A 27,595-nucleotide genomic window follows, 5' to 3' on the forward strand; every position below is an offset into this window, starting at 1 on the left:
GACCAGAATCTTGAGATCGGGTCCGGTTCCCCCTGCTCTTTTCAGAGATCTAGGAGGGCCTTGGCTAGCGGAGATGTTTTTGTTGCTAGAGTCTGAGTGGCAAAGTCCTGAGTCAATGCTGCCTTTATGTGGATTCAGGCACCGATCCTAGATGCGATTGTGCATCGCAACAGGGCCTCTCCGTTTTCTTCTCACCACGCCGATCCTTGACCGCTGGATGACTCGAGGTGCCTGTGGTCAGCTGCCATAGGCCTGAGCGCGCGGGGCGGAAGAGGGCGTGGCCTGCTACAGTCCACTCGGGTCAGCCACGGTGCCTCCGATCCCCCTCCGCGGATGGACTTTGTCCTTTCTGCGGCCTGGCCCGGGCTTCTTTAGATCTCAGACACCGAAGGCAGTCGGCAGCCCAGCAGTTTGGGTGGCACTCTGCAGGGACATCTAACAGCAGGGAGGCAGTTCTAAGTGACTTGGCTTCCTTAGTTCTGCACCACGCGACCAGAAGAGTCATGAATTACTCACGGTTCCTCACCGCAACCAGCAAGGCCAGAAGGCGTAACCCCATCAGACACACAGGTGAAAAGCACAGCTCCCCTGTTCTGCAAGAATGGAGTTTTCTTCATGGAAGCTCTGCGTGGTGTGGTCACCCCTAGATTGTGCCCTTTCTGTGAAGACAATCCGTGAACATTAGTGGCGGAGGGGGTCGGGGGGATTAGGTAACTTTTGTTCATTAAGAATTTGGACTGGAGGCAAAGCAAGGCAGTGAGGGCTTTTGCTGGGGTGTTGGAAGAGGTGAGCCAAAGGGACAAGTTCAGCTGTCTGCCATGGGGCACATGGCCTGCTGTAGAGACTCTACTACAGGGAAGACAGGTATGGATGGGTGCAGAGTGGGAAATAGGAGCCAAAGGCGGGCGGAACTGGGAAGCACACAGGAAGGTACCAGGCTACAGGAAGAAAGGTGTTCTGCTACTGTGGCCCTTTGCTTGATTCCAGAATATTCTCTCTCTCTCTCTCTCTCTCTCTCTCTCTCTCTCTCTCTCTCTCTCTCTCTCTCTCTCTCTCTCTCTCTCTCTCTCTCTCCCTCCCTCCCTCCCTCCCTCTGCCACCCCCATTCTTCCATACCTCCACAAGTGAGGAAGCCTGAAAAAAGTTATTTCATACTTGTTTTAGACTAGCATTCAGTCTAAGCACAGTAGACCACTATGTCAGACTAACAAGAAGGAGCACTGTAATAAATGGCAGGACGTTCTGGAGACTGGCAAGTCGGGTGTCAGGTGCGGGGGGGGGGGGGGGGGGGGGGGGGGGGGAGAGGGTACGGTCATCCCAAATAGGGGATGCTTCTCGAAGCAGCTCAGCCTCTTTTGTGAGAACATTGACTCTACTCCTGAGAGCAGAGTTATCACGATCTAATCCCTTCTTTAATATATTCTATTGAGTCTCTTCCTGGTAACCTGCTATCCTTCCTCTGAGTGACACCAGGCCTCCCCATCAAGGGGACGTGGTCAGCAATGGGGCACCAGAGTTCATGTGAAAGTCCGATCTCACTCTCCACTCGACGGTGGAGAATGTCCTGTCCATCGGCTAGGTCTGGGTAGGGGTTCGAAGTTTACTGCCTGTATTATCCTTGGCTGGTACCATAGTTTGAGCAGGACCCCAGGAGCATATATAGGGGGAGGAGGTTCCCCTCAGTCACAGACATAGGGGAGGGGAGTAAAGGGGAAGCAGGAGGGAGGGAGGAATGGGAAGATACAAGGGATGGGCTAACAACTGAGATGTAATATGAATAAATTAATAAAATAAAGTAGTTCACATAGTAAAAAATATATGCATATGTATCATATTAAGTACTAAATTCTAATATAAGAACTGGTCAGAGACAGATTCAGACCACATCACAGTGGACACACTTCTTTTTCTCTTCTTTTTCATGTATATACAGTGAATATAATAAGCAGGGCACCAAAAACCCTCATCTCCCTGGCTCCTGGATCTCCCAACCCAAACATGTTCCCCTTTAAGTCAGTTGCTTTCACCGTGGAAAACGGAAACACCATCCAATTTGAAGATGAGATGATTAAAAGAGCCTTCCAGTATTCTTCAAGCAATGGGTAAGTCGTCAATAGAGGATAAAATTATATTGGCTCGTTTTCATATGCCATTGGATAAAGTGACTTAGTCCTTTTGTCAATGGGGTGTACAATGACAGGGGATATTTTTTCAAATACTAAAAACAAAATCAGTACTAAATGTTCCCCGCTCCTCCCCAGGGACTAACACTAAACCTTCAATGACTGACAGCACCAGAGAAAAATCTAGAAGAAAGTACCATTTGAACTGAGTATGATCCTGAAAAGAATGCTAGGTGAGGCAGTGTGGTGGGGAAAGAGAGAAAATGAATAAAACAGTCCTTAGACAATGGTATTTCCTTTTTAAAAATGAATTAAATGTGGATTTTATTTTTTTTATAGAAAATAGATTATTTCCCCATACAACCTATCTTGATTATGTTTCCCCTGCCTCTACTACCCCCAGTTTCTCCCCACCTCCCCTCCCCTCCAGATCCACTCCCTTTCTGTATCTAATTAGAAACAAAAACAAAACAACTTTCAGGAGATAACAACCAAAGAGAATAAACAAATATAAGATGAAGCAAAGTCTGTCATAATGAAGTTGGAGAAGGTTAACGCAACAGGAAGAAAAGAGTCACAAGAGTAGGCAAAAGAGTCAGAGACCCGCTTTTTCTCACAGTCTTCACTGAGGATGTGGTGGAGACCTATGTAGGGACTGCACTTAATACTTCAGTCTCTGTGAGCTCATATGTACCTTACTTCGTTGACACAGTGGACCATGGTCTCCTGGTGTCCTCCATCTTTACAGTCTTTCTTCCTTAAAATTCCCTGAGCTCTGAGGAAAGGAATCTGATGGAGACCTCCAATACACTCTCTCTCCCCACATAATCTGCCTGTGGGTCTCTGCATATGTTCCTGTCTGCCGCCTGAAGAAGCCCCTCTAATGATGACCGGGTATGATGCTGAGCTACGGACATAACAGAGTACCATTAGGGATCATCCTCTTGTTTTCTTGTTTTGTTTTTGTTTTTACCAGTTGTGTTGGGTTTTGTGCTAGGTCTCTGAGCAAACGAGTCTCTGGTTCTTGGTTACCCACGCAGTGTTGGATATGGGTTCCTTCCCATGCAATGGGCCATAAGTCAAATCAGACATTGACTGGTTGGCTACTGCCACAAGTTCTGTGCTATTGTTGCCCTGCAGGGCAAAGACTTCTTGGCTGGGTTGGTGTCCATGTTTCTCTTCCAATGGTCTGCAGAGTACCTTCCTGCACCAAAGAAACTAGAATGAAGGGATGGAGGCTCTATGTAGGCACCAGCTCAACTTTTCCATGTTCAATGAATTGTGTGGGTGTTGTCCTCAGCAATAGGAACCTGGTCTAAGTTTGCAGAGAGCAAGCCTTTCTCTTAGCAACAGCCTTGACTGTTTGGGGATATCTATGGGCCCCTGTTGGCCAACAACTCAACAGAACGCTACCTACTGCTGCCACTGAAAGCCTCACCTGGTAACAAGAGATGGCCAGTTGAGACTCTTTATCCTCCATTATTATGAGTCGATAGTAGGATTACCTTCATACATTTCAGGAAGTTTCCACTGCACTCGGTTTCCATATCACCCTTCAAATGCCCCCAATTCCAGCCATCTTTCCCAGAGCTCTCCCCTCCATCCCATCCTTCCCATCTGATCCATCCCAATCTTGTCCCTACCCACTCCCAGTCTGTCTATAAAAGCTATTCTATTCTATCTGCCCCACCCACCCAAGATCCATGTGTGTGTGCTGCTCCCAACTACCACCACCACTACCATTCTTCTTTACCTAACCTCTTCAAGTCTTGCTTTTTGTTTACTTAGCTAATATCCACTTATAAATAAATACACACCTACATGCCATATTTGTCTTTATGGCTCTGGGTTACCTCACTCAGTATGATTTTTTTTTCTAGTTTCATTGTTTGCTGGCAAATTTCATAATGCCATCATTTTAAACAGTTGAGTAATTCTCCATTGGGTAAATATGCCACATTTCCTTTATCCACTTTTCAGTTGAGGAGTATCTAGGTTGTTTCAGCTTCTATTACGAACAAAGCCACAATAAACATGGTTGATCAAGTGTCCTTGTGGTAAGTTGGAACATCTTTGGGGTATATGCCCAAGAATGGCAAAGCTAGGTCTTGTGGCAAATCAATTCCCAATTTTCAAGAAACTGCAATATTGTGTAAGTTTAAGCTAGCTGTTCTGGCTCAGATGCCTCTCCAAGCTGACTGACTCAAACTGGCTTCTCTCAGCTTCTGAGAGAATTGCTCGGCTTCGCCTCCAACTAATTCTAGTAATCTGTTCTAATCTTCTGGCTCATTCTCATTCTCTGGCTCCTTCTGTCTTCACCTGTGTCTAGCTTGCTCTCTCTTTAACTTCTCTCTGTAAAAGTCTCCCAGTAAAACTGCCTCCTCTCTCTCTCTCTCTTTCTGCACTGCTCTTAAGTTGCCTCTCTTTCCTTTCTGTTCTCATGTGGGTTTGGCATATCCTATTCTGTCAAATCTTTCTCTCATTCTCACCACTGTCTGCCCCTACATTAGACGTCTGTTTCAAAACATGGGTGCCTCTTTCTACCAACTAACTTCATCTTCATTGTTTGGGATAAAAGGTGTGTTCTAAAGGGCATGTCGGTATTCCAGCCAGAGGCATTAAAGGTGTATAGCATGTCTGCATTCCAGCCAGCTCACATAGACTTAGGTGTTTGCATGTTATCCCTTGCCACAGCAGCCTTGTTTCTGGATTAAAATTTCTCTACAAAGGTGGGAGGGAGGGGCTGCAGCTAGCGATCATCTACTGATGTTTTACGAATAAGACTGAGGGATTGGGTGTAGGGGGATAAAGAGAGCTGTGGAAGTCTGCAGGAAGCCTACCTGGTTTTCTGGCAGGTGTCATGGTGTTTCCTTTTAAACAGGAACAAATACATTGTTTCCATAAGTTCTGACTGCCAAAAGGCAAGCTGAACCATATACCCTAAGACTTCCTTTAGCTAGTCTTCCTCCAATGAAAATACTGTATTAAATGTATTTGTGGCTGGGTATAGTGGGATATGCACCATCTCAAAGCCAACCTGGCCTATATATGTGGTCAAAACAAATACCTTCCGTTTGAAGAATTTATTGAAATCATGCTATTAATATGTACATGAATTGGGTAAATGTCTAGTTAGCTTATAGTAATCTCCCTAATGTAACAAATACTCTACTATGTAAAAAAATGTCCTAGGCGCAAACAAAACCTTTAGGCCTTGAAGTAAGTAGGATGTAGATTCAAGCCTAGGCTCATGGATTAAGTGACTGGTTTTATGTGAATTTCTAGCGGTTGGATTTATGGGAATCTCTTAATGTCTAACTGTATTGCTTCATTTTTAAAGTGAGAATACTGATGCCGCTGAAAGGCATTTAAGGGATCTTTCAATTGAATGTATAATGAGTTTGATATTAAGCCACTATTTCCTCCCTGACTACTCTTTCTATGATTATTATGACCATAAATTTTAAAATGTGTTATATGCCTTAGAATTCCAGAACTTCTGTCCTGGCTAAAAAAGTTGCAAATAAAATTGCATGACCCTCCAACTGTCCACTACCCACCCAATGAAGGACAGATGGATATCTGCATCACGTCGGGCTGCCAAGATGGTCTCTGTAAGGTAAGAGTGGGGTGGAAAGGAAGGCTATGTGTGGAATCAAGCACACGTCTAAATGCAGTCTTCTCCCACACACTACAGGGGGACCATGTTTTGTGGGCTACTGGTAGGCTTTTTTGTCTTCACCTAGGATAATAATCAAAGTCAAAAGACAGGATGGGAGGGCTGAGGGCCAGGCAAGGGAGAGAGATTGACTGTACAGACAAGACAGGTACAAATGCTTTGGGTTAATTGATTAATATTAGAAATCAAAATAACCTTTTCTTTTTGTGTTTCGAAAAAAGGAAAATAATTAGGTGCTGTGTGGGGTTTTTTTTCCTAGAGAGAAACATTTGTGAGTCTATGGATTGATACTTAGAAATTCAGAGAAATGACTTTCTTTGAAAAGGATGCAGTGACCTTTCCTTGTGAAAAGAGACAGAAAACAGTTTCTTCATTGATCTGTTACAGTTCCAGTCATACCAAAGAAGGAAGTTACTATAAGTGACTTAATTATGCAGACTATGACAATAATCTGGTTTAATCGCTCCATGTGTTCCATGGTAGCTCTTAGAGTTGCATCTTCTTTTTTTAAGTAAATTAACCTCATTTCTACTTGGCTAAGTCAAGAATAGATTTTTTTTTCTCATTTCTCTTATGTCTATTTTATTTTTGAATTTGTCCTTTGAAATTTTTATGAATGAAGACAGTGACATGTGATCATATCCACCCCATGTTTCTTTCCTCCAGTTCTCCTGAACTAACATTTTCCTCCCAAATTCACATTCGCTGCTTCTTCTTCTTTTTCTTCTTCTCCTCCTCCTCCTCTTCCTTCTCCTCGTTCTTCTTTTTTAAATAACTAGTTAAAACCAGTTAATGTACACCTATAATAAGGCACCTACATGTGCACACATGTGAAGCCATCCACTAAATTACAGGCAACTGACCAGTAGACAAATACACCAGAAGGAAAATCCTCTCCCTCTCCTCCCCAACCCCAGCAGCTGTCAACTGCCACTAGCTCCTCAGTTAGGGGTGACCCCTTGAGAATTCACCTACATCCTTTCATTGGTGTTCCAGGTGGTACAATTCCCCTTCAAGTTGGGACAGTTGGTATTTGTAGGACCCCTACTACCCATGAAAATTTTACAGGATAAGCTCTCCCTTTCATTTGTTGTTAAGACACATGTCAGTCCCAGTTCCCTGGGAACAGGATGCCTTGTGAAGGCAAAGTCCATTAGGAACTTTTAGGAGGTGTCTGATTTCTATAAGATGTTAAAAGCTCAGAAAGAAAAAGATAAATGAAGAAGCATCAGGCCAAGTTGGAAAACAACAGCTAAATCTTCCAGCTCAATTGAAAATAGGTCTTCTTTTTTTTTAATTGTGATATATAAACATTTTTTTCTTTTTGGTTTTTTGAGACATAGTTTCTCTGTGTTGTCCTGGCTGTCCTGGACTCACTTTGAAGACTAGGCTGGCCTCAAACTCACAGCAAACCACCTGACTCTGCCAACCAAGTGCTGTGATGAAAGGCGTGTACCACCACACCCTTCAATATATAAATTGTTAAACTGACAAAAAAAAAAGTATGAAGTAGGAATTGTGGCCTAGCATGAGTTAAAGGGGCAGTTATTCAGTGGCTTTTATACAAGTGAGTCATCATAGACCCTACATTTGGACTACAAAAGCATCTCCTTGTAACAAATAACATAAGGAGTATTCACACCGTCCACACCACCAAACCTTGCACACTAAACTGCTAAAATATCACTTAGCAGCAGTGACCACTTTGTGCTTTTTGACACTCCCGCTCTCTCAGTATGTGACTCTCCTCCATTGGGCTTGCGTGGCCTCCTTTACACTATCCTCCTTGGCTTAGCTCTTATTTCCTTGAGAAGGTCTTCATTCTGCCTCTGGATGCCTTTGCTCACACTCATGAGACCAAGCACACACCCACCACTCTCACACTCCTTCTGATGGGAGGCGTCCATCTGTCTATTTAATGCTATGGCAGGATGTTTAAAGGCAGAAAAACAAAACAAATAAACAACTCATCTACTCGCTCAGATATGGGCAGCATTGTGGCCCTGTGTTTAAGGGATTGGCACTAAAAATCTTCAGCTCTTCTTCCTCATTCCTTTATAGTCCACAATCCTGGCCAATTGGGTGGCATTTCTTAAATATCTATCGCACATTCTCTCTAACACAGACTGCCTGTGTGTATCCCTAGGACTGGATCAGGAACTTTCCAAACAGTCTTCCAAACTTTCCACTTGATTCTCCTTCGTCTCTTAATTATCTTATGGTGAAGTCAGAATAATCTTCCTAAATTGCATGTCTGATAATGTGTCTCTTCTTCTCTCCCTTCTTAAAGTCCTTGATCACCTTCCATGGCCTGAATACTTATCTGGGATAGTCCATCCACACCTACCCCCTCCCCTTCTCCTCCTCCTCCTCCTCCTTTTCACATTCCATCTCAAGTTCCAACTGTCACTTACCCCTATCTAGGCCAGGACATCACTCCTCAAGGAAGCCTTACCTGAGTTCTGTGAATACCCAAGTCCTGCAATGAGATGTCCATTTTGGGCACCTAACCCTAATGTCACTTGCCACTGGTTTTGCCTCTCTGTTTAGATTGTTATCTGATTAGTGTCTACCTCTTGCTGAGGACAAGCAATTTCATAAGAGTGTGAAGCTTGTCATTTCGCCAAGGACTTTTACCTCCTGTAATCTTCCCTGGCCTGACTGATCATTCAAGAAGCAATAAAGGAACAGGAAAAATTTTAGAAGCCAAACCAGTTATGTGATTTATTTTTCCATTTTACACTACAATAGAGGCTAACAAACTGGCAGATGGAAAAAGTCACAGTCATAGGGGAGGGGAGTAAGGGGAAAATGGGAGGGAGGGAGGAATGAGAGGATACAAGGATGGGATAAAAATTGAGATGTAATATGAATAAATTAATAAACTATATTTTTTTAAAAAAAGAAAAAAGAAAGATCCAGCCCATTAGCTAGGTTTGTAAATAAAGTTTCACTGGAACTCAGATACTCTCACTACACACTGCCTGTGGTTGCTCTCTCACTGTAGAGGGCAGAGAAGAGCCACCGCTATGTCATACACCATGATTTACAAAGCAGGTTTTGCTTGGCCCTTACAGAAACATTTCCAACTCCTCCTCTGCATCCTGTCAGCACTAAAGAAAAGCTGCTCTAAGCCTGAGAGCCATGCTACCCAAGCTAACCTATGCTTCTTTTGTTAGACGTTTGAAATGCTCATCAGTCCTGGAGACACTGTCCTCTTAAATGAACCACTGTATCCAGGAACCCTCTGTGCTGTGAGTACATAATTTCCACAAAACAGTGAGTCTCCTATAGCCCTTTAGAATGTGAGTCACCTCAAAGACCTGTTTGAGAAAAAGAGTTCTTCCTTGGCAATAAAGCTTAATAGTCTCTTGTTTTGAAAACTTGTGTGGTTTGTTACCATGTGAAAAGCAATTTGGTCCCCAACCTGTCTCTAACTTGGTAAAGTCACTTTCATTATTTTAATGATTGAAAAATAAGAAATAAGATAATAAAATGCCAGGCATCAGATATTAGATCATATGAGGTTTATTAAGTGAGCATGGGGAAAGAATGGAAGGCGGCGGGGTACCCCAGAGAGAGAAAGAGACAGGAAGAGAGAAAGGAGGTGGGTAAGAGAGTAAAAGAGAAAAAGGCAAGGTGGGTCTGTCCTTTTATATAGCCCTGGGCAGGGCCACACCCCCATGGCAGGTAGGCAATGACATCACAGGTGGGCAAACTGAAGCAGAGCCCTAACATTCCTCCCTTTTGCTATCATTAAAAAATGAGGAATGTTGGATTCTTTTCATTTAATGTAAGTTGAAATATATAATTGTAGGTTCATTGGAAGCATCTTTTGACTGCCATGTAAGGGGAAAAGAGACAGAGAAAAAAAAAAAACAGTAGCAACAGAATGTCCAGATTATATAGTGAAGGGGAAGGAGAAGCTATGATGTGAAAGTTCACAGTAGAGGGCAGGGTATGTCAGCCATGTCCTGCAGCAGATAGGAACCAAAGATGGCTAGGAGAACCCAGAGCTGTTTGTCTTGGCTCGTGAGCACACCATTTCAGCCTTTTTGTAAATGGATAAGGGGGGAAATAATCAATGTCTTTGACTGCTTCCTGCTGGCAGTACAGAGCATCACCAGGGAGTTAAAAGTCTGAAATGTTGACCAGATTCCAGAAGAACAGGCTGTTGCATTTGCTGTCCGGAATCTGAGAACATCTGTGGCCGGGAGGGGCAGTTCCGGTTCAGGTCCATCTGACACGATCTGTGAGGTTGGACGGGAGCACTTGAGGATAGCTGCTTTGTCGATGTCCTGGATGTGACAAGTCTAGCAGGATAATGGAACATATATGTGGGCAGAAGACAAAGTTGATAGGTTAGAGAGAAAATTCCCTTCAGGTGTACATTTGAAACTCTTGGGAGAGCAGAGAGAAAAGGGTTGAATATAAGGAAACAGACTCGGCTTGAAAATTTTGGGGAAACAAAGAAAAGGTTTGAATATAAATTAAAACTGTTGGCAATAATTAAAACTGTTTAGTTTTATACCTGTCCAAGTTTGCTTGCAGAGGTGTGTAAGCTTAGCAACCCTCAATGTGGACATAGGGATTTGAAATTCTCCAGAATGGTGAAGCCAGTAATCCATTAGTGTGTCCCCAGAAACAGATAGTGACTCAAAAGACAGGTGCACAGACTGTTTCTGCAACTTGTCTGTGCTGGACAGTGACCAAAAGAACACAGCTCCATGGCAGAGCTGGCCCAGGGACATAGCCACCTAGTACTCTAAGATGTTTCAGAGGCCAAATGGCAGTGGAGGCCACTATGTCAGAGATTTCACTCAGTGGGAATAGTCCTAGCTGTAGGTCAACAAGAAGGACCAGACACAGCCATGCAGACCAGGGTTGGGTACCTCTGCTCCCAGTGAACCAGAGAGGTGTCAACGGTCTCTTGGACAAAGGAAAGTGTTTACGCAACTAGCAAGGCAGAATTCAGTTGATGTTAGGTGCAGAAAAGTGGCAATCAGGTAGTTATGGAGCCCAAAACCAGGGACTACCAAGCTTTAAACTACCAAGCTTAACATCAATGAGGCAAAGAGGTACAAGCCTTCTCATGGGAACAGACAGGAGCTATTGCTGACCAATAGTGGAGCCTACCTCAGAGGAATAATAGGATTACAATACACAGCTCGACCCTCCAGAGCTCGGAGCTTTGTGCACGATTCCATATTTAAGGTCACGGACAGTACAGTTTTAAAAAGAAAATGGTGCTTGCATTTTGTAATCATGCTGCATTCTGGGGCTTTCTTTTGTTCTCCACAGATGAAACCGCTGGGTGGCAACATGATTAATGTCCCCAGTGATGAGCATGGGATTATCCCAGAGGGTCTCAAAAAAATACTTTCCCGATGGAAGCCAGAAGATTCCAAGGACCCCACGAAAAAGACCCCAAAATTTCTTTATACCATCCCAAACGGCAGCAACCCTACAGGCAACTCATTGACAGGCGACCGCAAAAAGGAAATCTACGAGGTACTTCTAAGAAAGTGACAAGCATGTGTGTGTTCCAGCTTCTCATTTACCTTTTCTGGAAAGTCTTAAATTCAAGTTGCTTTTCTTATTACCCTTTAATTTCAGGGAAGATCCTTTTTAGTAAAAAGGGACTCGTTCATCTGTGCCAGGGTCCCTCCTATACAGGCAGCACAATAAAATGCCACGTCTTTTGTTTCGGAACCTCATTTTTCCCCAGTTGGTATTTTAATACATGAAAAAAAAAATGGCATTCTTGGCCACCTGTTACAAGGACGCCTCTGGCTTTCATGACTGGATGTTTGTGTTTGCACTGGATTTTAGACTTGCTATGTCTGTCTGCTACTCATTGTCATTCTGTGCTACGAGGAATTAAAAAAAAAAAAAAACAGTAAGTGACTCTTCTTTCTAAAATCTCTTTAGGTACCTATGCTGCCTTGTATTTTTCACCATTTTTAATATCAAACCTATTCAGAAATAGTCATAAATCAGAAGAAAAGAGATAACTCTGCCTCCTGTAAAGTCTTGGTGCCGTACCTAAATGAGTGCCTAACCCTTTCCTGGAAATTGCCTTAAACATGACTGTTGAACCCATTTAACTACATGGCTCCCAATCATATGTATTGGAATCACAGCCAGATTTTCAACCAGTTGCTTTTACCTGGAAAAAATAAAGGACCAAGATATTGCTTTCATATTTATGTACTATTTTTTTACTTCTCCCGGGCTATCTCCAGAGTTTTGTGCATTATCTACAATAGTCCCCTAAGATGGCATCATCCACTTCCATAGTTAAAAATTCCAGCTCCATCTTGCTCATCTCCATCTCTTCCCTGAACTCCAACTTGTGAATCATTTTGGTATCTCCATAGATGTCCAATAGCAGTCTAAACTTAGCCTGGCCCAACTAGAACTCCCAGCTTTTCCCCAGCCCTCAGTTTCTCATGTACAACCAAGCCCTCCGTGCTCTACAGCCTCATAAATAATGTTCGTGAGCTATTACCTTTGTTTCTTTCTTTCTATTCTCTTTTTTTCTCTCTTATATCCAATCCATCCAGTGGAATCCACCATCAAGCTCTTCTAAGTCCATTCTTTTTCTCCACCATCACTCCTAGGCCCACATCCTAAGCCACTGTGTCCATTCTGCATGATAACTTGATGTCATCACTCACCCTGTTGCATTTGACTCACAGTGTCTAACTTGCCACTGTTTGCATGTCAACCAGTCCTAGCTGCGGTATAGTAAATGAAAGGTTGGCCATGTGGCTTTCCAGATTTTAAAGGTTAAATTTTGTTACATGTTTGTGAAACTCTGTGATACCATCACTCTCTTCTCAGACTCTGTCTCTCTCTGTCTCTCTCTCTGTCTCTCTGTCTCTCTCTCTCTGTCTCTCTGTCTGTCTCTCTGTCTGTCTGTCTGTCTCTCTGTGTCTCTGTCTCTGTCTCTGTCTCTGTCTCTCTCTCTCTCTCTCTCTGTCTCTCTCTCTCTCTCTCTCTCTCTCTCTCTCTCTCTCTCTCTCTCTCCAAAGCCATATTGTTTTCTTCTGTCTCTTAACCATACCAAATTTCCATTCACCCCATGATCTCTGCTTTCACGTATCCCTCAGTCTAGAATCCTTTTCCTTAATATTTGCATAAATAATTTATTCTGATCATGTTGAGTTCTAATGTTACCTTGTCAGTAAGCTCTTCCCAGAGGTTTAACCTGAGTAACTATCTGTCCTAGGGTTGCTATTGCTGAGAAAACACCATGACCAAAGCAATTTGGGTAGGAAAGGGTTTATTTGACTTAGGTCTGCCTCATTATCATAGTTTATCATGAAAGGAAGTCATAGCAAGAACCCAGAGGCCATAGAGGGATGCTGTTTACTGGCTTGCTCTCCATGCCTTGCTCAACCTGCCTTCTACTAGAACCCAGGACCAGCAGACCCTGGATGGAGGGCTGGGCCCTCCTCAATCACTCACTAATTAGTAAAATGCCTTACAGCTGCATCTTATGGAGGCATTTTTCTCAATTGAGATTCCCTCTTTTCCATATAATTCTAGCTTGTGTCACATTGACATAAGACTTGCCAGCACAGTATCCTATCGCTCTACCCCAGATGTGACCTCTATTTAATTCCTATTCGTTACCCAACTGGCTTGTGTACATTCTGTCATTCATGAGAAAAAGAGCCTTTAGTAATTCATTCGTCTCCAACCTCAATGTCTGTGATAACAAGAACTCAACAGTTCATAAATGAGTGAATAAGAACACAGAATAGAGGTTACAGATAACTTTCATTTTAGACAGCTCTTAAGAAACGAATATATTGCTTTAATCTTTTAGCTTGCAAGAAAATATGATTTCCTCATAATAGAAGATGATCCGTATTATTTTCTCCAGTTTGACAAGGTACGTAATATTGTGTGCTTACATTACTGTCAAAAGAGCACTTGTGTGTTATTAGTTGCATTGGAGGTTAACCTGGCTGGAGTCAAATCTACATGCTCTCACAGTGAACTTTAATACGTATTAGTGAGTTTTCTATTGGTTTTCAGTATTCCCTGTTTTCCAGTTTCCTTTTTTTTTTTTTAATTAATTAATGCTCTTTGTAGAAATTAGTTACCTTTGGGATAGTAGCTCCTTGTCTGAAATATGTGTTTAGACAAGCACAGCCAGTCAGGCTGGTAGTGCTCACCTCCAAACCATACTGCACACAACCACAGACATCAAATGAGGGACATCGTGTGGGTTTCATCTTGTGTCTCAGCTTCAGTGTGGGAATTGTAACTGTCTAGAATGATGGCCAAAGGGAGTCTGAGATGGTACTCAAGCTGAAGGGTAAGTCGGACTGTGTTCAGCCCACTTTCTCAATAGACAGAGAAGGCACTGCAGCCACATAATAGCATCCTTGCCACACGCTCTGAACCTTATCTGGAGGATCTTGGGTTTTTAAAGCCATCCTCACTGTGTATGCTAATAGTTTTCTAGCAAACAGTAGTAGTGGTACCCAGTGCCAGTGCCTAATCAGTACATGCTCTCGGGACTATAGACATCCATCCTGTAATTGGATCTGGTTCCTCCCTTTACATATATTGAGAAGACACGAAACTTCTTGCTTTGCTGCATACTTTCATAGAGCATGATTTGACCCTCCACCCTGTGTGTGACCACAAACCTTTACTCACTTGACTACTTCAAAGGAAATCTTAGTGTGAGGATGCGGCGTTGGCTAGATTTTTCCCCTGCATTTGCATCAGTTTTTATCTTTCTAGTCAGTTCCAAGGACCACCCCTGTATCTGACCAACCCCCACATGGTGCTGGTCATCTTGGAAGAACTTTTTGATTTATCTGCGCTCATTTCTTCTGAGCTCTTCCTCTGAATCTAACAGCCTTAAATTTCAAACCCAGTGGGGACAGGGGAACAAAGAAGGTCTGTTTGAAGTTTCTCCAAAATCACAGTAATGACGTCTTGAGAAAATCAGGGAACCTTTGTGAGCATATTTAGCAAAGAAAGCCCAAGGTCAGGCAGACACCAGTAAACACACACACACACACACACACACACACACACACACACACACACACACACACCATAGAGACCTAGAGAGAGGTAAGACGTAACTGCGGGTAGTGCCCACTCTGTGCCTGTCTGCCTTCTTCACACTGTGCAAAGTAACCTTACGATGATCAGAATTTGAAAATCAGCAGTGGCTGTCTTCCCTTTTCAGCCGTGGGCACCATCCTTTCTCTCCATGGATGTCGATGGGCGCGTGATCAGAGCTGACACCTTTTCAAAAGTTCTCTCCTCAGGGTAAGGCTCGTGTTTCTAACCTGATGCTAGCCTCAAATCCTTTAGTTTGAGAGACTCTTCTCATTTAAAAGGCTTGTGTTCCACTTCCTTGAAAATACACTTGATCACTAACAGGCATGTTCAAAGATGCTTGCCTATTAGTCTAAACTGTGGGAAGATGGTCAACATTCTGGAAACTTATACTAATACTGTGTTTAGAAATTCTTAATATTTACATTGTTTTCATCAAAAAATACTTAAATTTAAATGCATTTGAAATAAGAAATAAGTACTTTGATTAGAATATATAAGTCACCAAGCTCTCTTTTTCTCCCATCGTCACTCCTCTCCTAGTGAAATCAGCAAAGCGATTCATATTAATTGTTTACATAGGGTTGAAATGAAACCTTTCCTCTTCCTGTGTAGGTTGAGAGTAGGCTTTATGACCGGCCCCAAGTGCTTAATCGAGAGGATTGTTCTGCACACACAGGCTTCAACACTACATGCCTGCACTCTCTCACAGGTAAGCACGATCCAGGATTCTTTTTTTTTTTTTAATCAGAATCAGATGTAGGCAAATAAGATTACCTTAAGTTGGCAGGGAAGAAGAATCAAATGCCGAATCTCCGCCTCCTAGACTGTAGACCAGCATCTGAAGAGGTTTAATCTACGCAGCAAATGAGAAATCATTTAAGCTGGTGTTGCTATGTTGACTGCCCAGAGTGTCTATGAATCAGGGTATGTGCATCTGTGTCTCTGGGTGCACGCTAAATGTCAGTCAATTATTAGATTTTTTAAATTTGTAGAGCTAAACAAAACAGAACTGAATGTGATGAAATAATTCAAACTTTGGCTTCATTGTGTTGGAATTTATAGTGATATGAAGAAATCAGACGTTTTTAGTGTCTTCCTCAGCTGCCCCTGAAGCATTTTAATTAAGTAGGGATGTTGAGCCAATTTCCTCACAAACTTTGAAAAAGTACTATATTTGGGAAATTATTGTAATCTTGAGAATTAGGTCTTATGTGCATGCCTGAATGTGTTCATGTGTATCTGTATGTGTGGATTTGGGCGAGCATCCATGTGTACGAATCAAAGGCCGTCTTCATATTTCTTCCTTATTTGTTCCCCATGTTATTTTGGGGGGCAAGGTGTCTCACAGAACCTGGAGCTCCCCGACTTGGCCTGTGGACCCTCTTGTGTCCATCTCTCCAGTGTTGGCATTACAAGTTCCTGATGCTGTGCCTGGCTTTTAACTCGGGTAATCTGAACTCAGCGCCTAGTGTTTGTGCTGCAAGGACTTTACTATCTGACCTGTATCCTTGGCCCTCAAAATGAAACGTCTCTGTTTCAAGGACACTCGTTTTGTGTTGCACATCCTAAAAATATAAATATCCCAATATTTAGCCAAATAAGGAACTTTCCAATATTTTTGCATCTTACCAACAAAAGTTTATTCTAACATTCAGAGCTCTGCCATTTTAAATAAAAAAAAAAAAATCTCTCCCTATTTAATAGAATACACATGCCATACATGTTTGGAGGACCAGGGACACAACTCAGTGGTTCAATGCCTGCTTAGCAGCCAGTTGGTCTTGGGTTTGATCCTTCACACCACCAAGAAGAAAAGAAAAAGAGAATATTATGTATGTTGTCAAATTTACAGAGGCATTATAGTCCAGTAGTCAATAGCATGGATCTGGAGTTGGAAAATCTGTGTTGAAACCCAGACTCTATGATCAAGTTGTTTGACATAAAGAAAATTAACCTTTGTGCTTTCGCTTCCTTATCAGTAAAACAGAACTAATATTCCTTAATCATTATGAAGGTTCAAGTAGACAGATGTTATAGTAGAGCCTGGCATGTAAGAAAGCTCTGTGTTTGAGGGGGCTTTTTGCTTTGTTTTCTGGTTGCTTTTGTTTTGTTTTGGGCATGTGCTCATGTGTGCATATGTGCATTGTGTGCGTGTGCATGTGTGTGTAAGACTGAGACTTCCAGAGACGTCGCTAGTCTATTCCCGGTGTCCCCACTGAGAGCCGGAGTCCATTGTCGATACAAAGGTATAGGAATTTATTGAGCCAACATGACAGGGTCTGCCAAAATTTTTTGAGTTGGGGACCCTGAGAAGCAGAGGCATGAGCTTTTTATGCCCTTTACAGAAGCAGAACTTAGCAGAGAAACTTGATTGGTTAATAGACCAGCATTGGGACTTTGCTAGTTGGGGAGGGTAAGTGCATTCCCAGGGTAGTGGAAATTTTTAAACACAAGCTGCAACACAAGCTGGCTGTCCTTGGGTCAGATTCCTTCATGTGCACATGTGCATTGTGTGTGTGCATGTGTGCATGTGTTCATTGTGTGTGCATGGTGCCTGTGTTCATTGTGTGTGTGCATGTGTGCACATGTGCATTGTGTATATGTAGGTGCATTGTGTATATGTAGGTGCATGTGTTCACGTGTCCATCGTATGTGTGTGTGCACATGTGAGTGCATGGTCATTTGTGTATGCATAAGGCCAGGGGTCAGGGATCCTCATAAGATGCCCTTTTTTTTTTTTTTTTAAACAAGATCTCTCACTGAACCTGCATCCTGCTTGCTAGCAAGCCTCAGGAATCCCCTTCCCCTGAGCCCTAGCACTGAAGTTATAAGTGCACAGCATTATGGTCACTTTGGGCAAAGACACCTGGGTCTGAACTCGGATCCTCATGCATGTGCAGTGAGCACTTCAGCAACTGAGCCTGCCTACTGTCGTGACCCTGGGTTTTAATTAAAGTTTATTGAAGTCACTGATACAACCTAGAGTCCTTATTCCATTTTCCCATGTGCTTCCATGTAAGCAGAGAGACTGGCTTCTGTGTTTAGAAAGCACAAACTCTGTCTTCAGATTGAACCATGACTTCCTGCTGTTCTGTCTCTTTCAGCTCATGATATCCCAGCTTCTACACCAATGGGGAGAAGAGGGCTTCTTAGCCCACGTTGACAGGTATTGAGTCAGCTGTTAAAATTTTGCATGAGCAAAATAAGAGCCCAGAATACAAAGCATGAACCATCTAGAATACTAACTTATTATTCTTGCTCCTTTAAAAAAAAAAAAAAGATTTATTTTTAGTCTGTGTGTATGGGTGTTTCCCTGTATATATGTCTGTGTACCACATGCCTGGTGCTTGTAGAGGCCAGAAGGGGACATTAGATCCCCTGGAACCAATGTTACAGACTGTTGTGAATTAGCTACGAGATGATTATGAGCTGTTATGTGTACACTGAAAACCCAACCCCGGTCCTCTGCAAGAGTAGCAACCATCCCCAGCCACCGAGCCATCTTTTTATTCCCTTTATTCTTCCTTCCTAAACACCCCAAAATCACACAAATGCAATAGTTGTTTTGTTTTAGCTGCTTTTCACATAGAAGGTCTTCTCAGCTGCCTCAAGGTCTAGCCTGAACTTGTGTCCACACACAGGATAGTGAGCTGGGGTTTACTGTTTCAGCTGAAAAACTATCCACACACATGAACATTTTCTTTGATAGCCAACTAAGGACACAGGACATGGTAGGAACTGGTTCAGGTATGAGTGAGCGAGACAGACTATGGCTGTCAGTATAACAAGACAAGTCATGAGTTATCTTTGTTATGTAAATGAGCTGCTTCCTGAACCACTTAGAACCAAGAAGAAACAGGAGTCCCCTCTTTCCCAGACCAATGACTCAGCACTTCAATACAGTTTCCTTTAATCTCCAGTGCTCTCCTCCCATAAAAATGACAATTCCTGTAGATTTCTAGGACCCTCTGGATCCTTCTATTTCCCCATTCTCCCATAGGATGTGAACTCTGGTGCCCCATATTTGACCACTCCCCCATGGGAGTGTAGCCTCAGAGAAAGAATAAGCAGGCTACCAAGATGAGACTTGATAACCTATTACGATATAGTGGGGGAGGAGGTGCCCCTCGGCAGACGTAGGGGAGGGGAATAAGGTGAAAGCGGGAGGGAGGAAGGAATGGGAGGATATAAGGGATGGGATAACAATTTAGATGTAATCTAATTAAATAAATTAATTTTAAAAAATAAAACCCAGTTCTAGGCAATGGACAGGACATTCTCCACAGTTGAGTGGAGAGTGGGGTATGAGTTTCACATGTACTCTGGTGCCTCATATTTGACCATGTCCCCTGGAGGGGGAGACCTGGTGGCACTCAGAGGAAGGACAGCAGGTAGCCAGAAAGAGACTTGATACCCTATGAGCATATACAGGGGGAGATAATCCCCCTCAGGAACAGTCATAGGGGAGGGGAATAAGGGGAAAATGGAAAGGAGGGAAGAATGGGAGGACACAAGGGATGGGATAACCATTGAGATGTTATAAGAATAAATTAATAAAAAAAAAAAAAAAAAAAACAAAAGAAATGACAATTCCTGAAGTCAACTGAACACAAAAGTCTGTCATGCTTCTCCTGCTACATCTAAATTCCATATTTTATAAAGGAATGAATTTTGCTCTATTAATTTTTATACTTATATTTCTCTATAAAAAAAGAGGGGAAGTATTTTTAAAAAGCTTTTCAGCATACACATCAAAGCAATACAGTGCTCTCTTATGAAGTAGTTAATGTTTCAATCGAAGCAGAAAAGAAATTCTTTTTTTTATTTTTTATTTTTTTATTAATTTATTCTTGTTACATCTCAATGTTTATCCCATCCCTTGTATCCTCCCATTCTTCCCTCCCTCCTCCCCCCCCCCCCCCGGAGTCCAGAGCTTTTCTTGTGTCTGTGGTTCGTTTTCTGAATTCATCGTCCTTGTCTTCCTCTAGAACTATTGATTTCTACAAGACCCAGAGGGATTTGGTATTGGCCGCCGCAGACAAGTGGTTGAGTGGTGAGTGGGGAACATCTGGTGTTGAAACAAGCAACAGCATCTCTAGAGCAGATGACAGGCGCACATGCGGTCAGTCCTGGTGTAGGGCGATGGTAGAGTAAGCGGTTTCTTCCAAGGAAAGGTTGCCCTATGGATAGTCGCACATGTTCCACGTTGTCAACCCTTGGGTTCTACCATTTCTGCCATCTGTCACAAGTTGTTTTTTTGTTGTTGTTGTTGTTGTTGTTGTTTTAAGACAAGGTCTCCTGTTGCCCAGGTTGGCCTTGAACTTCTGATCTTCCTGCCTCCACTTCCCAAGTGCAGAACTTGCAAATGTATACCACCACATCCACTTTATGAGGTACTGGCCATGGATCCTGGGTCTCAGGAATTCAAGGAAAGCACTCTACCCACTGAGCTATAGTGTCAACCCCAGATTTTGTCGTTCTAAGATTAGAAAAAAAAAAGCGTCAAAGCATTAATCAATAATATTACCTGCAGCTGAATAAAACTCGTTTTCAAAAACTTTCAGAAATTGTTAGTTATTTTAAATCTTTGCTCCCCAAAGACTCTGTTTATAACTTAAAAAAAAAAAAACACACACAAATAGTATGGTATAATTAAAAAATCGTAAATTCATTAAAATCCTTTGCCTTCTATTCATTAGCCACATATATTTGTTTGATATTTTCTATTGTTACATTGAATTTAGGATGCTTTTTATTCTAAAAAGTCAGATAAATTACCCAGTTTTAGTTATAGCATTATAAAAGCACTTGAGCAGGGCATTGTGGCACACACCTATAATCCCAGCACTCTGGGAGGCAGAGGCAGGTGGATCTCTGTAAACTTGAGGTCAGCCTGGTCTACAAAGTGAGTCCAGCCAAGGCTACACAAAGAAACCCTGTCTTGAAAAGCCAAAAATAAAAAGTAAAAACAAAAATGCTTTTGATATGAAGAGTAATAAGTCAAAAAAAATCAATGCCTGTGTCTGTCATATACTTTACTCTGTAAAGTCTTCATTAAAATCAAAATTCTTATCTGTATGGTAAGAGTGAATTTCTACTACTTTGTATAGGAATGGTGACACAATAAATATTATTTAATTAATTAAAATCAAAGTACTTGTCCTTTCTTCTTAGTTTTTTTCTATCGTAATAGTCACATATAAAGCTTGAAGAATCTCTGGAACTGATTTAAGTACTTTTATCCTAATTAGTTAAATTTCTGTAGAAATCAACCCATCTAAACAAGCAGCCTATTATATAAATAATAGGAGTTATGAAATCCAAAGAGACTCCAGAAAGAATTGAAGAATCGACATAAAAACTGGAATAGCCTTAGGTGTGTCTAACTGTGTCAAGGAGGGACACACTGAATTTCTTGCTCTCTGAATGCTGACTGACTCGCTATACATGGGAGCTACTGTCTCTCTTACAGTCAGCCTCTTAGCCCAACACTCAGTTGTTTGTTGATTTTTTTTTTTTTTTAAATAAACCCAGAACATGAATTTGGGGCACCGAAACAAACTGTCTAGACATGCTTGTTTATTGCCACTGCTTAGAGGATGTGATCTTCTTTCCTTTGTAGGTTTGGCAGAGTGGCATGTGCCCAAAGCTGGCATGTTCCTGTGGATTAAAATTAAGGGCATCTCTGATACGAAAGAACTGATTGAAAAAAAGGCGATTGAAAAACAGGTAAAAGCGGGAAGTGGGTGGAAGACAGGGCCAAAAGAAAAGCTATACGGTTTCTTTGAACTCATTTTCTTTGAGTAAAATGGAAAAAAAAAAGATATTTTTATGGCTCAGCCATTTTGGAATATATTAGGTATATTATCTCATCCTTTAAAATATAATACATTTTAAAGCTACAATTCAGATGGGCTAAACTGATGGAAATACAACCATTTGCATTGGTGACTGGATTGGTGTCCAATTTCTTTTCTTTTTTAACTGTTTTTTATTTTATTACTTTATTCATATTACATCTCAATGTTTATCCCATCCCTTGTATCCTCCCATTCTTCCCTCCCTCCCATTTTCCCCTTACTCCCCTCCCCTATGACTGTTCCTGAGGGGGACCTCCTCCCCCTGTATATGATCATAGGGTATCAAGTCTCTTCTTGGTAGCCTGCTATCCTTCCTCTGAGTGCCACCAGGTCGCCTCATCCAGGGGACATGGTCAAATATGGGGCACCAGAGTTCGTGTGAAAGTCTTCACTTACTAGGAAACTGGGACAGAGGGGAGGACATTGTATTGGGACTCTAGATGAGAGAAGCATGGGAGAATGGCAAAGTAGAAGGATCCAGAGGGTCCTAGAAACCTACAAGTAGAACATTATGGTAGGCAGATTTGGGCCCAGGGGTCCCGCTCAAACTATAGTACCAGCCAAGGACAATACATGCAGTAAACTTCAAACCCCTACCCAGATCTAGCCAATGGGCAGGCCATTCCCCACAGTTGAGTGGAGAGTGGGGTCTGACTTTCACACAAACTTTGGTGTCCACTTTCAAACATTCTTGTTGGGTTTGATTTCATAATCATTCCTTAACACACACATAGCTCTGGGTCTCTTACACTTCCCTGTGATTCAGTGATCAGTACAGTGAGAGCCCATCCCTGGGCCCGCAAGAGAGCCGAGCGGGAAGGAAGGGCTTGCTGGGCTACGCACGCCAACTGACCTGAGCTGGATCTCAGAACTCACATAAAGGTGCAGGAGCCGAAGGGTTACACACACACACACACACACACACACACACACACGCCCTTGCACCACCACATGCACAACGAAGCCTGAGCACACACAAACATCCACTCATGCACGAATGATCAGAATCCCGCCTCATCAACTTGCTATGAGGACTAAATGGCTCATGAGTGGGAATTAATACCTGGCACTTTGATATGCGCCCAGTAAATGCTCGGGACTCGCTTGCCATTAGTACTTGATGTGGAAGGAGTCCCACCCCACCCCCCACCCCACCCCCAGGAATGCAAATACGTTATGCATATTGTAAAGAAATTTGGCAGATGCATGAAAAAAATAACACAGATGAAACTCCCCATCTTTTTATCACCCTGATTTTATAAGCACTGATGTTGTGTTTTCTAGAAGAATTTGAATATATTCTAGCTTCTTGACTGATTATTTTACAATGCTTGAATTACAAAGAAAACTTGTGGCTTTTTTCTTTCATTAAAATTAAGCTATGTAAGTCTCTTTCTCTCTGTGTCTCTCTCCTCCTCCCTCCCCTCCCCCACCGGCCACCCCCTCTTATATTGAAATCATACATTTTCTTAGCCTTCTCTTGCAGGCACTGAGTAAACTCAAAACTCTAGATGAAATTTCCTGTGTAGCTTTTCACTTGGCTGTAAAATTGTTTCTTCTCCCTATCCGTTCCTTATTGATCAGGTTGTCCCTGGAAGCCCTGAGATCTGTTTCCAGAATCACTTTCGTCTAGACAGTAACTCTAGAAGAACAGATTGGGTTGTCATGGGCAAGTGGGCAAGATACCATGCAGTTACAATAGGGCCAATTTCCTCACTGTCAGAACCAGAGAGAGACTGGCCAAACAAGGTCACGATCTGTCCTCTCATCCGCTGCACATAGTAAACACTTAGTGCTTAGTTCAAGTGAGTTTATTTTAATATGATTGTCCAACTTGATCTCTTCTTCAGCTTAATTTTTTTCTGTCAATGGCATCATTCTTAATAATTTTTTGGTAAGTGGCTGTTTGAATCCATCCATGAGCTGACTGCTAAGGACGGAAACTGACATAGTGTCTAGTTTTCTTCCAAACTTGTTTGGATCCTGGTGTGGGCTTCTTAACCTATTCTAAATGGTCCTCAACTACATCACCAATGCCTTAGCCCAGGTTTTGACAGCATCCTCCCTCTCCTACAGATCCTTACTTTTAGTCTATCTCAAAACATTTCTGCCTTATCAGGAGAAATGATGGCTTTCACATTTTTAAGCTGAGATACTAAATCCCATCTTCAACTTGAAATCTGTAGAGTGCACCATATCTTTTCAGTCTAAACTCATCTTGTTTTAGCAAGTAGTACCCAGATTTACAGATTGTAATAACAACCAATTACTTAATGTTTTTGAGGATCAACAGCAATTGTTATATAAAATATAAACTCTAAATCTTTAAAAAAAATTTTAAGTTATTTTTCTTTTTAACATATTCATTTATATTATTACACATATACACAGTAAACTACATACAGAAAGAAGAACAGCAAAGCAATCAGGAATTATACAAAGTTACTTTCATAGTGTTTTGGCTATTTGCAGTTGGCAACTTTGAAGAAAACATCTTTCCTATCTTGGTGAGTCTAAAATTCTGAATGTAAATCCATATCGATCTAGACCTAAAAACATCTTAACCCCAAAACAACTAAGCTTAATTATAAAACTAAATTATCTGGTCTTCAACCCCATCAGAGACTTGAGAAGGAATAAAATTAATTACCTGAGTAAACAGGAAGTGGAGGTTAGCAGTTTCCAAAATGAGCAAACAACAGAGACAGTTTGCTACCTGAACAGTCACCCAAAACTCTCTATAATGCTGGAGCATCATCTTCAGCCTTCTGGCCCAGTATATCTGACAGACATATTTGTGAGGCAGGAACTATAAAGGACTTGCCTACCCTGTCTTAGCAGAGTTTGGGTGTCAACTCTGCCTGCATCCAAGCTTGTCTATTTTTAGGCAGAATTCTGTCTGTGGCAGAAACAAGGACATTTTCCCCAGTGGCTGGTTTGCCACATTTGAAGCCCTTTCCATAAGGAGGTTCTATGATGTTCATCATCTTCTTTGAGGTAGGATGTGTGTAATGGATATAAGTTTCTTCCATTTTGTAGCAGTCTTAGAATACACATTAAGACTGGAGGCCAAATATGGGAGGACCCCAGGTCATGGTTTTAATTTTTAGGTGAGTGGGAAATAAATTCTACTTTGTCTTTTAATGTGTATTCTAAGACTTCTACAAAATGGAAGAAGCTAATATCCATTAGTTAAGATTTAATGGTTGGACCAATATAACTACGAAAGGGCCAGGAGTGCCAGGAGGGCAGAGAGCATACTTAACGTGGATGAAGTCCTGGTTTCAACCCCCAGCATGAAAATGAGGATGGAAAGATGGAGGGAAAGAGGAAGTGGCAGAGAAGGAGGACGGAATGGAGATAGAGAGGCAGGAAAGGGAATAAAGTATACGTGTTTGTCTAGGATGAAGAAGAAATGAATGTCTGGTCCTTCAGCTGTCCCTCCCATCGTGGTCATAAGAAGAGCAGTTTGCTGTTCTCAACACCCTATTTTGACACACATACTAACATTTTTATACTTCTACTTTATGTATTAAATGTTTGTGCTCTTTCAGTTTCCTTAAATGTACCATTTACTTACCCCAGAGCCTTTACATTTAATATTTCTCCCTAAAATACCAGTCCCTACTCTTTGTTAGGCCAATATCTAGTTGTCTTTCAGGTCCCAGTTAGAAACCTCAATGTTTGCATTCATATTGCTTCTGTCGGCAGCTAGCACTTATTTGTATGTTTGCTATTTCTTTCTAACCTGTCTTTTATACATTTAAACTTAAATCTTGGTGTTTTCTTCTCAGTTTTTCATGCATTGTTTATTTGTGGAGAAGAAATAGCATTGGTCATATCGGTGGTAAATGTTGTTCCTAATTCTATGCATGCAGGTTTGTCTTTCGTGTGCCATATGTATTTTTATATGCTATTTCTGCTTTCTCTTGTAATTTCTTATTTCATTAATGGCTCTAAAGCTTAAAAATATTTCTTCCCGCAGTAATATTGCATGTTCCTAAATTTTCTTCTGGTTCTTCTTCAGTGGCCTAATCACTTGTTTTCCACAACCTCTCACAGATCTTACTTGTCCCTGGAAATGGTTTCTACATCGACAGCTCAGCCCCCACCTCCTTCTTCAGGGCATCCTTTTCCATGGTTACTGCTGAGCAGATGGACATGGTGAGTACCCTCTGCGGAGCCACACAGCCTCCTAGCTGTGACTTCACAGGTGCGTGACCACCTTGTAAGCTACGAATTGTGGTGGCCCTGGTCATGAAGTTAATAAACATCTCCTTTTCACATTGTTGCTTGGCATCAGCAGGCAAGTGAGACTAAATTGGAGTTAAAGTTTGTTGTCTTTGTGAGTAAATGGTTGGAACTTACTGAACAGTACAGGCAGGGGGGAGGGGGATGTTCCAACAGGTTCTGGGGCAATACCTTTTCCCTCCTTCATGGAATAGCACAAACAAATAGCAAAATCATAAGCCACCGGTCTGCTTCTTTGAAGAAAAAAAGGCATAGCTAAGATTTAAAATATCCTAAGACCCATGAGCAGAGGAGTCCAAAAGGATGAGCTACTAACCAAGCACACTGCCTTTGACCTTCAGAAATGTGTGGATGTGTGCTGGGGTCAGGCTCTTTGTGTGTCTTTTCTTTCCTTGCTTCTCATGCTACTGATCTGCTGTCCACAAACTCACTCTGTTCTGATACATGAACGGATCTGACCAGGCCCAACTCTGTAAGTTTTGTTTGCATATGACAGCATATATGACAATACAAGGTATTTATACTTGTATAAATAGAAATAGAAATGATGCATGAACATCATAGACAAAATAGAAAATGATGCATGAAAGGTCTAATATTAAAACACGGAGCTGTGTATGCCTGTGTGTACTTACCCACATCGCAGTGCCTAGATCAAGCTGTTGCTAACCTTACTTTTCACTGCCTCCTTCCTACGTCAGGTGGATAGTCTATGCGAATCTTCAGAGTTACAACAGGGCTTTCCAAAGCACCACCCTGATTTCACCAATGCTTCTCTCTTTTCTGTTTTAGGCCTTCCAGAGATTGGCCCAACTCATAAAAGAGTCTTTATAAAGAAATGAAACTCAGCATTGTCCTCATAATTTTTAGATAAATTACTTCTGTACTTTGTTGAAGAAACGATTGTTGCTGTTTGATCGACAGAATGGATCCAGTTCATGAGACACCCACAGTAATTGAACTGAACAAAGCCCCTTTAATTCTATCATATTGCCACAATAACTTTCTGGTCTACTTTTGCCTTCTGACTAGTTTTCAACTCACAAAAGATTTATTGTAAAGAACTCTATAGCTGTTTCCTAATGTTCAATAAATGTTTCGTCTAAACTAAGATATTATGTTGAATTATTTTCAAAATGCACGAAAATTAGATAAAATGGCACACAATGTGCAGGTTTTTTTCTACTTTGAGGAAATTTCATGAACATTTATTGGAAAAGCTGTTACCACTTGACAGTCATGAATTGCTTTGCAGTCTTGCATGTGATACAGAAATCTCTTCACCATTGAACTTCTGGAGTGAAGCACACAAAGAGAAATCATATATGTTAATTCCAAGTAAGGAAGAGGAAACTGTGGTCTAAGAAAACCTTACTTGTACTCTCATAGTGCTGCACAGTATACAAAGGCACAATTCACAAACGCTTTATAGACTGTTTTTTTACTTGTTTAATTGCATATAATTTATGTTTTTATATTTTATTAATTTTTTTATATTACATCTCAGTGGTTATCCCATTCCTTGTATCATCCCATTCCTTGTATCATCCCATTCCTCCCTCCCTCCCATTTTCTCCTTACTC

General features: G+C 41.7%; 1 protein-coding gene across 1 annotated transcript; it reads left to right on the top strand.

Moving 5' to 3' along the window:
- The first annotated feature begins 328 nt into the window (after nt 1-328).
- Nucleotides 329-27,123, top strand: Aadat (aminoadipate aminotransferase). The gene is made up of 13 exons (XM_051169956.1): nt 329-582; nt 1,934-2,102; nt 5,610-5,742; nt 8,982-9,056; nt 11,104-11,313; nt 13,640-13,705; nt 15,026-15,108; nt 15,514-15,610; nt 18,006-18,067; nt 19,890-19,954; nt 21,524-21,630; nt 25,824-25,925; nt 26,805-27,123. Exons 1-13 carry the CDS (start codon nt 504-506, stop codon nt 26,844-26,846), a joined length of 1,290 nt encoding a protein of 429 aa, XP_051025913.1. The 5' UTR covers nt 329-503; the 3' UTR covers nt 26,847-27,123.
- Nucleotides 27,124-27,595: the final 472 nt, after the last annotated feature.

The sequence above is a fragment of the Acomys russatus genome, chromosome 27 (genome assembly GCF_903995435.1).
Source record: "Acomys russatus chromosome 27, mAcoRus1.1, whole genome shotgun sequence".
Classification (NCBI taxonomy): Eukaryota; Metazoa; Chordata; class Mammalia; order Rodentia; family Muridae; genus Acomys; species Acomys russatus.

Excerpts from the sequence above, each read along its gene's own strand:
- Aadat (XM_051169956.1), top strand. The coding sequence starts at position 504 with ATGAATTACTCACGGTTCCTCACCGCAACCAGCAAGGCCAGAAGGCGT. Across the intron at positions 2,103-5,609 it reads CAGTATTCTTCAAGCAATGG|AATTCCAGAACTTCTGTCCT; the intron begins GTAAGTCGTCAA and ends TATATGCCTTAG. Across the intron at positions 18,068-19,889 it reads TTCTTAGCCCACGTTGACAG|AACTATTGATTTCTACAAGA; the intron begins GTATTGAGTCAG and ends GTCTTCCTCTAG.